Raw genomic sequence first — 12,006 nt, 5'->3', positions numbered from 1 at the left:
AGAATAAGTGGGAAAAAATCCTCTCTTCATGGAATGAATAATTCAATAACATGGCAATGTAATGTTTCCTCAAGTTAATTTATAAACTCCATTTAATCTCAATAAAAATATTTACAAGTTAAGGGGCGTCTGGGTGGCTCAGTCAGTTAAGCATCTGACTTCGGCTCAGGTCATGATCTCACGGCTCGTGACTTCGAGCCCTGCATCGGCTCTGTGCTGACAGCTCGCAACCTGGAGCCTACTTTGGATTCTGTGTCTCCCTCTCTCTCTGCACCTCCTCCACTCGCGCTCTGTCTGTCTGTCTCTCTATCTCAAAAATAAATAAACATTAAGAAAAAAATATTTACAAGTTTGTTTATTTTAATGGAGATAGATAAATTGATACTAAACTTCATGTAGCAAAATAAACAGATGAACATAGCCAGGAAAATATTAATTTTAAAAGGCTGTGACAAAATTGTAGCCCTACCACATATTAAACTGTAATATAGGGGCGCCTGGGTGGCGCAGTCGGTTAAGCGTCCGACTTCAGCCAGGTCACGATCTCCCGCTCCGTGAGTTCGAGCCCCGCGTCAGGCTCTGGGCTGATGGCTCGGAGCCTGGAGCCTGTTTCCGATTCTGTGTCTCCCTCTCTCTCTGCCCCTCCCCGGTTCATGCTCTGTCTCTCTCTGTCCCAAAAATAAATAAACGTTGAAAAAAAAAAATAAACTGTAATATATACCTCTAATGAACACCATTTGGTACTGGTTCATAAATTAAAAGATACAAGAAATAAAATTAAGAATCTGGAGAGAGAGCAAAATTCTATGAAAACTTAGTGTATTCAACGGAATACTACTTGACAATGAGAAAGAATGAAATCTGGCCTTTTGTAGCAACGTGGATGGAACTGGAGAGAGTTGTGCTAAGTGAAATAAGTCATACAGAGAAAGATACCATATTTTCACTCTTATGTGGATCCTGAGAAACTCAACAGAAGACCATGGGGGGGAGGGGAGGGAGACAAAAAAAAAAGCTAGAGAGGGAGGGAGCCAAACCACAAGAGACTCTTAAAAACTGAGAATAAACTGAGGGTTGATGGGGGGTGGGAGGGAGGGGAGGGTGGGTGATGGGTATGGAGGAGGGCACCTGTTGGGATGAGCACTGGGGGTTGTATGGAAACCAATTTGAGAATAAATTTCATATTAAAAAAAAAAGAAAAGAAAACTTAGTGTATTGATAAGGTGGGTAAAATATACTTTTTAACAAATAATATTTGGGAAACTAGATAGGAACTTATAAACACATAAAAGACAAAGTAGATCCATATCTCCTCAGGACACAGAAGCAACTCATTCCATCTCTGTGAGTCAAAGGCACATAAAAAAACCATATAGCACTAGCAAAGCACATGAGTGAATTCCTACACAATCTGGTAATAGGGAAAGGCTTTTTAACCTTGACTAAAAATCCAGAGCAATAAATAAAATAACTGATAAATTTGATTTTTAATTTAAATTTTAACTGAAATTTATATGTAAATATGTGTATCTTTATCTGTATCTATATTTATCATATATTTATCATTTATATATTATACCTATATATGTTTTGGCAGCACCACCATGAGAAAAGGGCAAAAAAAAGGGGAAAATATACGCAACATATATTCTATGTAAAAGGATCATATTTTTAACATACAGTGACTTTGAATATTAAGGTAAAAAGCCAATGGGCAAAGCTATGAGCAGATAATTCAGCAAAAGGCTGTACAATGTCCAATGAGTATAACAAAAAACAGTCCCGCTGCTAATACAAGCACAAATTAAAATTAGCATATGCTATTTGTTGCCTATTAGATCGGCAAAAATTTAAAATACGTGACTGCATTCTTTTGGTGGAGAAATAGTCATTCTTGTACATTCCTGATGGTAATGTAAATTGGTGAAAACTAGGTGCAGTATGTGGTAGGGAAAATAATGCCTTCCCCTCCTCCCCTCCAGAAAAATGTCCATATTCTAGTTTCATAATCTGCAAAACGTTACTTCACACGGTCAAAGAAAGTAGGCACACGTCACGTCGGTTATGGAATGTGAGGTGAGATTACTCTAGGTATTTAGGTGGGTCCAATGTTATCACACTAGTCCTTAAAAACAGAACCTTTCTCTGCTGCAGAGAACCAGAGGGATAACAGCGTGAGGAGGACTCCATGTTCATTGCTGGCTTTAAAGAGGGAGGAAGGGGACATGGGCCACAAAAGGCAGGCAGTCTATAGAAACTAGAGAAGACAAGGAAATACATTCTCCCGGACAGCCCGCAGAAAGCAATGCAACCCTAGCCAGTGTGTGCTTGCTGGCTGACCTCTAGACCTGTAAGATAATGAATATGGATTGTTTCAGCTACCAAGATTGTAGGAATTCATTAGAGCAGCACTAGAAAACTAATATGTAAAAGAAATTGGCAGTAACTTCAAATGCATCAATTTGTGAATCCGCAGGTGTCTCTTAAGGAATTTACCCTGAAGATAGCAATATAAATATAATATGGACAAGGGTGTTCATCGCACCATTGTTTGTAATTACAAACAATGATGAAACCCAAGTGCCCACAAAAAAGGGCGGTTGCGTCTACGCCCAAAATGGAGCATTACACAACTTGAAACTTTAAAAAGTTCGAATGAAGAAAGACCATATCTTGAAATGGGCCCAGAATGATTTCCAGAAAACACTGTTAAGTGAAAAAAAAAAAGAAAAAAGCAAGGTGTGTCTTTTGTGTAAAAAAAATACAAAGATCAGAAAATGTACATTTATCAGATTATTTGGTCATGAGAAAGAAATATAAACCACAAACCAATCAGGCTGATCACCAATTGAGGAAGATCTGGACTGAAGGGTAAAGGATAAGGGGATTGTAACAGGATAGAAAGGATGGATTCTGAGCTTCAATATGATCTACTTTTCTTTCGACCTTTCCTTAAAATATATTTACCTGTATTTAATATATTTATTAATTATTTTATTGGCCATTAAACATTATATTATTTATTAATATATGACATATCTTTAATATAATCATACAGTAGGTACACTTTTCTGTATGGCGTCTTTAGTTCAGTTATATGTCTGTGGAGCGCACCCACATTACTGAGGGAAAAAGTGCTTCATTCCTTATCACTGCTGTGTGATAGCACTACTATGAATGTCCTTTAACATTTATGCTGGTGGGCATGTTCACTCTTCTCCCTTGGACACGTTCGCAAGAGGGGAATTGCAGTGTCGTAGAGGATATGGACGTTCAAAATATGAGACACACGGGGCACAGAGCATTCGGCCACTCATTGGTGAGCCTCTCTTCTCAGATGACTCCCAGACTTACACTTGGGAATATCAGGTAGCAGTATCATCTCAGATGCATTTCTCTCCAGAAACGACAGAGGTCGGTGAGCCCAAAGAGCATTTTGTGTTTCCTCGGAAAACGTCCTCATCAGTGAGAACACAGACCAGACCAGACTTTCAACTGCTTGAGTCGTTTTCCTGAAATCGTGGGTTCAGTTTCCAAATGCTGTGGCAACCAGGAAGGAGGGGCGTCAGCCTCTTTGCTCTATGTCATCTCACGTATTCAAGTTTCTAACCCCCTTTTCCATGTCCAAGAATGGGGAAAGTGGAATGTATAGATCAAAGTAGAATACGGTGTGGAGATAAAACAACCATTTGGGCTTTTGTTGTTGTTGAAGCTAAACGCTCAAGTTTTCTACCTTCGTTTTTAATTTTTACTTCATGGTGATACTGAAAATCAAAAAGCGTTTAAACATAAAGACTTCTTTTTTTTTTAATTTTTTTTTCAACGTTTATTTATTTTTGGGACAGAGAGAGACAGAGCATGAACGGGGGAGGGGCAGAGAGAGAGGGAGACACAGAATCGGAAACAGGCTCCAGGCTCCGAGCCATCAGCCCAGAGCCGACGCGGGGCTTGAACTCACGGACCGTGAGATCGTGACCTGGCTGAAGTCGGATGCTTAACCGACTGTGCCACCCAGGCGCCCCATAAACATAAAGACTTCTTATTGCTAAAGAACACTGAAGAAATGGGAGCTAGCACTTATAATAGAAATAAAGATAAAGTTGTTTCTGGAACGCAGATCTGTAATTGGGTATTTTTTTTTTTTAAAAAAAGCATCATCTAAAGTCTCCAAAAGATGATAGGAGTTAGCTTGTTAATACAGCAGTTAGCAGGGCTAGTATTTCAATTCACTATTTAGACTTCCAGGTCCTTCATCACTACACTATGGAAGGCAGCATCAGTGTGGTCAATATTCCTGACATCACACACCTGTGATGGGTTTCCCATTGGAGCTCAGGCTGAGCGAACCCCTCCTATTCACTCACTCCAGTGAGCTGGCTGGCACTTGCCGAGGGAATTGGGTTGCACCCTACCTACCTCCTGTCATGTTGTCACTCTTTCTGCTTTTGTGGTGGTTTATTTGATGCCTTGTTGGTTTTAATGTACTGATAACTGATGGTGTTGAAGAGTCTTGAAGGTGGTTAAGGGGAATCATGTCTTTGCTCAACTCTCCCACCCAACCATAGGGATAGGTGGCCATTCTTTCCAAATTGTGGATGACTCCCAAAGAATGTCATGTGACGTTTTAAGATATGGGTTCTGAAGATGCTCGATAATGATGATGATGATTTTATTTGAATATAGTTGGCCCGCAATGTTACATTAGTCCCAAGTGTACAATTTAGTGATTTGACAAGTTTATAAATTATGCTATGGTCACCACAAGAGTAGCTACCACTGTCCCATTACATCACTATTACAATATCATTGACTGTATTCCTTATGCTGTGCCTTTTATTCCCATGACTTGTTCATTCTATAACCAGAATCCTGTACCTCCCACTCCCCTTCACCCATTTTGCCCAACACCCTTACTCCCCTCTCCTCTGGCAACCATCCATTTGTTCTCTGTATTTATAGATATGATTCTGCTTTTTGTTTGTTTACTCATTTTTTTTAGATTCCATATATGAGTGAATCTAAGCCTGACTTATCTGACTTAGCACAATATCCTATAGGTCCATCCATCTTGTCTCTAATGGCATAATCTCATCCTTTTTATGGCTGTATAATATTCTTGTGTGTTTGTGTGTGTCTGTGTGTGTACTATATCTTCTTTATCCATTCATCTATTGATAGACACTTATGTTGCTTCCATATCATGGCTATTGTAAAAAATGCTATAATAAACAGACATGCATACATTTTTTAGAATGAATGTTTTCATTTCCTTTTGGTAAATACCCAGGACTAGAATTATTGGATCATATGGTATTTCTATTTGTAATTTTTTGAGGAATCTCCACACTCTATCACAGGGGCTGTACCAATTTACATTCCTACTAATAGTTCATGAGGGTTCCTTTTTCTCTATATCCTCACCAACACTTGTTAATTGTTGTCATTTTAATTTTAGCCATACTAACTGCTGCAAGGTGATATATCTCGTGATTTTGATTTGCATTTCCCTGATGATGAGTAATGTTGAGCATCTTTTTGTATGTCAGTTGGCCATCTGTATGTCTTCTTTGGAAAAATGTCCTCTGCCCATTTTTAAATCAGATTGTTTGTCTTTTTGGTATTGAGTTGTATGCATTCTTTATATATCTTGGATATTAACCCTTATGGGATATATCATTTGCAAATATCTTCTCCTATTCAGTAGGTTGTCTTTTTGTTTTGTTGGTGGTTTCCCTGGTGGTGCAGAAGCTTTTTGTTTTGATGTAATCCTAATAGTTTATCTTTGCTTTTGTTTCCTTTGGCCTAGGAGACATATCTACAAAATAGCTACCTTGTTATGGCCAATGTCCGAGAAATTACTGCCCGTACTCTCTTCAAGGATTTTCATGGTTTCAGGCCTTCCATTTAGGTCTGTAAGCCATTTTGAGTTTATTTCTGTGTATGGTGTTAGAAAGTGGTCCAGTTTCATTCTTTACATGGAATTGTTGAAGAAACTCAATGACTGAAAATTCCAGAAGTTCTGAATGAAAGTGAGTATCTTTAATCAACACTGGCAAAAACTACATACTGTGCAGGTTGAAGCCAAAGGTCAATGTTGTTACACTGTTAGTGGAGTGGGGGGAGCACTGGTACCTGGTAGTGTAAACAGTCCCTCACATGCATGGGCTCCTACACACACAAAGATGAAGTCTTAGGTACTGAAATTGAAGACTTCATGCACTCAAGAATCTCCACAACTTGTATCAGACATATTTTCTTTTTAAGAATGAAGGGAAGTTCTCCCATTTTTAAAAAATATTTATTATTTTTGGGAAAGTGCAAATGAGGGAGGGGCATAGAGAGAGGGACAGAGGATCCAAAGTTGGGTCTGCACTGACAGGCTGATAGCAGAGAGCCCATTGGGGGGCTCGAACCCACGAACTGTGAGATCATGATCTAAGCCGAAGTCAGATACTCAGCCGACTGAGCCACCCAGGCACCCCGAATTCTCCTATTTTGGAGTCACTTTTATGCCAATTCTATAAAACTGTAAGTAACTGTATAAATTTGCTTTAAAAATGTAATTTTGTAAATATTTAACATTCTTCTAATTGGATTTTGAATTATAATTGTCAAGTACCATGTTTGGAGGGTTATGTTTTATTATACTTTGTTAACAAAGGAAGGTTGTGCACTTTAAAATTGTTTTATGAGTAAATTTAATATACTCATGTTTATCAGATGACTTTTGGGATGCCCCTAGGTCACCTAATGGGAGGCCGATGGCCAGGGAAACCGACTCTTATGATTGGAGGGCTGGAACTTTCAGTCCTTCACTTCCACCTCCAGGAAGGAGAAGGGGCTGCAGGTTGAATTGATTGCCCTTGGGCAATGATTTAATAAGTCATGATTGTGTAATGAAGCTAACATTAAAAAACCCAGAAGGATAGATTTCAGAGCATTTCCTGTTGGTGAACATGTGGGGATTTGGGAAGAAAGGTGCACCCTTTCCCCATACGTTGCCCTACACATCTCTCCTACCTGACTGTTCCTGAGTTATATCCTTGTGTAATAAACTGATGATCTAGGAAGGAAAATGTTTCTGTGAGTTCTGTGAGCCACTCAAGCAAATTAATTGGCCATAACGAGGTGGTTATTGGAGCCTCCAAACTATAGCTGGTCCATCGGAAGTCCAGGTGTTAACCTGGACTTATGACTGGTGTCTGAAGTGATGGACGACAGTCTTGTAGGACTGGTCCCTTAACCGGTGGGATATAACATTATCTCCAGATAGTCAGTGTCAGAATTGAGTTAAACTGTAAAATATCCAGCCTGTGTTAGAGAATTGCTTGTTAGTGTGGGAAACCTTCCCCTCCACACATACAGCCACATGTTGAAGTTGATGATCACAACCGTTCATGTGCCTATTAGACTTGCGGATATCTTTTGTGAAATGATTGTTCAAGCCTTTTATAAATTTTTTAAATTATCAAATTTTTACTTATTGAGTTTCTAAGTTATCTAATGCATGTCAGTGCCACATAAATGCATGTCAAATATTTTTTTCCCAGTCTATGACAGATCTTTTCAAATTTTTTATGGTGTCTTCTCATAAACAGAAATTTAGAAACCCCTACCGTTTTTCTTCCTCAAGATTCTCTTGGTTATTTCGGGTTTGTTTGTTTTTTCACATTTCTAGATAAATTTTAGAATCACCTTTTAATGTCTATAACATTTCTCCTTGGATATTTTAATTGCACTGAATTTATAAATCAAATTTGTCAGAACTGTCGATAAGGAAGATTCCTCCAAATCACAACTGTGACAGATCTTTCCTTATATTTAGACCTTCTTTAAGCTCTAAGTAATGTTTTAAAGGTTACTAGGAATTGGACATTTTTGTTGGATTTATTAATAGATGGGCAATCACAAAGGTTTGCATTGTCAGCTTCTCACGATGAGTTTGCAGAATGAGTTTGCATTAATGAGTTTGCAAAATGCTGCTTACCACAACAAAACCATTTTTTCTTTCCAAGTGAGGAAAACTAAGGGGATAAAGATTCAGTTAACACGGGCTAAATAAGATTTAGGGTGGGGCACCTAGGTGGCTCAGTCAGTTGAATCTGATTCTTGATTTCTGCTCAACTCTTAAACTCAGGGTTCCTGAAATTGAGCCCCACCCCATGCAGGACTTTGTGTTGACAGTTTGGAGTCTGCTTAGGATTTTCTCACTCCCTCTCTCTCTACCTCTCCCCTGCTCTCTCTCTCTCTCTCTGTCTCAAAATAAATAAACCTCAAAAAAGTTTTTAAACAAGATATAGGATATGTAAGATCTCAATTTTGCTACTCACATAGGCTTCATCTGGCTACATAGCTAACTTCCAATCTTTCACAGAACAGTAGAGCATTTGGGGTTTATTTATAGTAATCTACCTAGGTAAGCCAGGTATACACTGTGAAAAGCACTCCTAGCACCATCAGCTACTGGACAGAACAATCCATTCAAAACCCTCCTCCATTCATTTTCATTTTTAGCCACTAAACTCCATGAGTCTAGAGGCCATGCCTTACTTACCTCTTAGGAGAAGATGTGAGAGATTTCCCATTAATCCTTTCCTCTCCACTGTGTATTTAAGGTTTTGATGCTGCTGGAAATTCCATTGATTTTTAAATTTGGTTTCTAGTGCTTCATAAGTAGAAATGGAATGAATTTTTACAAATTAAATATACCGGGGAAATAATAAATGTCTTATAAATTAAACATTTTCCAATGATTATTACTCTTATTATTACTACTGCTCTCATTAATATTGTTGCCTAGTGGTAACTGCTAGGAACCACAGGACAATAATGAATAGAAGTGATGGAGGAAGAAATGTCTTCCCAAGCTCAGGAAGAAAGCATTTAGTATTTTGCCAACAAGTAGCATACTGATTGTAAGTGTTATCTTTTTTGTTGTTGTTTTTTAGATGCGTTTTATCTATTTCTGGTTTCTGTTCCAGCATGCAAAGCACTGGAAATCATCACTCCCCTCTTTAGAACAAGAAGAGCAAGGGAAAAAAAAAAAAACCCAAAAATTAATGACTTCCATTGGACCCACCAGGTAACTGAAGTTCAGACCAAATCGCCTCCTTGAGTCTGGACAGAGTGCTTCTTAGAATCACAACTTAGATCTGCTTACCTGGGACAGAAGCCCCTGTCATCACAGACTGAAGGAAGAGCTTGCATGAGAATTTTAAGAAATTGCCAATCAGGTGAAAATAATAAATTCTTAGGACTAAGGGACCAAGGTGTTAAGGGGATTGCTACACTTTACTGGGCTTTATCTCCAAATTTCCTTCGGTTTTCATGACAAAGATCCAAGAAAGATCCCATTATGGCTCTGGAAGGGAAAGAAAAGAGTAATCAGTATGAAATACATCCAAAACCTCCTCCATAACAAAAACTAATGCACCAGAGAAAAGGGAATAGCCTCTCTATCTCATCTAAAAGAGGAAAAAACCCAAAGTCTACAGGAGTCGGGACTTCAATTAAATATACAGGGAGCCCTACATCCAAGGAAGACAGTAAGGGCTGTACCAACTGAAGAAACAATTGTGAATATCAACCTTGAGACACTATCCACTAAGAGACAGAGATTTAATTCTAAGATTATAGAATGACTCTTTTGCCTAAATCTTATGATTCCAATGGCGCTCCAGGATAATAGTGGATTATAGCAGAAAAAGCCGCAAGACACAGACTCCTTTTGAAGAAAACTACTTAGAAAAGTCTTCAGGCAAAAGGAAGCAAACCTGTAGCTCCTACAGCTATAACAAACATTTAACACAGCCCTACTCCCAACCACATTAACATAAATTCTCACACTAAAGGCTTTGCCTCTGTCCCAAGTACCTAATAAAACACAGTTGACTTTCAACAACAGCAAAAAGGTACAAGGGATGTCAAAAGGCACGGAAAAACACACGCAGAAGAGAAAATCATCAGAACTAGACTCAAATATAACAGGGACATTGGAACTAACAGTCTGGGAATTTAAAATAATCTATGGATACGACATAATGCTTTTCCATTTACTCTGTTAATATATTGGCATATGTTTCTAATTTTCTAATGGTAAACTTTTCTCATACTCCTCAAATAAAACTCATTTGCCCATGATGTATTGTCTATTTCATATGTTGTTTTATTAGATTTGCTTCTATATTCTGAAGAATTGTACATATATGTTAGCGAGAAACACTGGCCTGTAATTTTCTCTGCTGATGATAGTATTTTTTATTTTGAGATATTGCTAGCTTCAAAAAAAAAGTAGGGAAGTGTTTCCTCTTTTCTTATTCTTTGGAAGAGAAAGTGTTTAGAATTTACCAGTAAAACCATCTAGGCTGAAATTGGCATTTTTGGCAAGATTTTTAATTGTGATTTCAACTTATATGCGAGATATAGAACTCTTCAGATGTTTTTCCTTCTTGGGTCATTTTTCCTAAATTTAATTTAATATGATAACGTATATTACCTTGATAAATGGTTTTCACCTTTATTTTATGAAATAAAATAAATATTACAACAAATATCATATACCTAACTCCTAGACTTACCAATTGTTAATATGTTGATATAATTCCTTTATGTTTATTTTCTCAAGTATTCTCAAATAATTTGCATGCAAACCAAAGTATTTCCTTATTATTTTACTTTAGGATTAACCAGATAATTTCCAAGGCGAAATGAATTTCAAAAGTGAACCTAAGTTTGAATATCATCACAGAACCTCTTTAACCCAACAAGATAGAATTCTTACCTTATGGTAAGGAATAAAAGGTAGATATTGAAGATGATGAGAAAGGAGATAAGATGAAGGAGAAGAGATAGTCACGAAATAAAGTATATTGGTAAATTTCTTAGATCGAAGAAGCAAATGTTGCCATAGTTGATGATTATATTAGTGCACTGCAGCAAATTTACTGTGATTAAAAAAAGAAAGAAAGAAAACAAAACTGAAGCTCAAAACACATTTACTCTGTCAGAAAAAGATTATTATAGATACCAGATATAGAAAGGCAAAGCCTGGCTAGGGTACAATGACTCTCCATCCTACACAGAAGGGGATCCTTGAAGAGCATTACTAACGAAACATGTACTGAATCAAGTTTTCATCACATTATTGTCAGAAACCAGCTGGCCCAGATAACAGTTTAAGTCTCAAGACAGGATAAACAACGTACGAGGTTATGAAATACAATTTTCTGGATGAATCAGAGACAAGCGCACAAATTGTAAATTTTCAAGTATTTATTCAATAGAAGCCAGAAGACCAGTATCTTCCATAGTACCAGGGACGAGAGCAGCCATATCTGTAGGCTCCCCAGCCACAGCCGCAGCCCAGGCCGCCGAAGCCTCCACAGCCGTAGCCCAGGCCTCCGTAGTAGCTGCCGTAGTAGCTCATGGTGTCAGGGTGGTGAGTGTGGCTCGGTATCGTGGGCCAGTTTTGTGACTGTGACAGCACAGGGACATTTATATGTACGCTGAGGGGTGTACAAGGCCACACCTCTGAATGTCATATGATAGAACACATTACTTGGAAACTATGTCAACCATCTTGTTTCCTAACACCAAACTGTGTCTTCCGCTTATTTATGTCACTTAGTTATTTAAAAGTTATGCGACAGGCCTGATTTTCTGCTTCATTTGAATGCCTAGAGAAACATTGGACTGTTAATAAGATGTTATTGTGTTTATAACCGCCATACTCTGGGTTTCTTGGCTTCCCCTCCCGTCAGCAAATCTCTGTAGCTTCAGGCATTTTTCAACTCGGCGTCACAGGAGATTGCATTTTTTTCCTTTGACAATTGTATCTTTTCCTCTAATTGTATCTTTTCCTTTGACAATTCATGCCTGGTGACTCTTTTCTAAGCCAAGGGTGTCTTCTTTACCAAGAATTCACATAAAGTGAACCAGAATCGTTCCCTGAAATACTAGTCCTGTGACAATGGCAATCAACTGTGATGTACATCTAAATACAATGTG

At 38.1% G+C, this 12,006-nt stretch overlaps 1 protein-coding gene across 1 annotated transcript; it reads right to left on the bottom strand.

Annotated features, from left to right (window-relative positions):
• Positions 1 to 11,262: 11,262 nt before the first annotated feature.
• Positions 11,263 to 11,434, bottom strand: LOC111562342 (keratin-associated protein 19-7-like). The gene has a single exon (XM_023260848.2). The coding sequence runs from the start codon at positions 11,423 to 11,425 to the stop codon at positions 11,276 to 11,278; it is 150 nt and encodes a 49-aa protein (XP_023116616.1). The 5' UTR covers positions 11,426 to 11,434; the 3' UTR covers positions 11,263 to 11,275.
• Between the last annotated feature and the right edge of the window lie 572 nt (positions 11,435 to 12,006).

Source organism: Felis catus, chromosome C2 (genome assembly GCF_018350175.1).
Source record: "Felis catus isolate Fca126 chromosome C2, F.catus_Fca126_mat1.0, whole genome shotgun sequence".
Lineage (NCBI taxonomy): Eukaryota > Metazoa > Chordata > Mammalia > Carnivora > Felidae > Felis > Felis catus.
This window is presented reverse-complemented; position numbering and strand designations above follow the sequence as displayed.

Coding starts and splice junctions, on each gene's coding strand:
- LOC111562342 (XM_023260848.2), bottom strand. CDS start 11,425: ATGAGCTACTACGGCAGCTACTACGGAGGCCTGGGCTACGGCTGTGGA.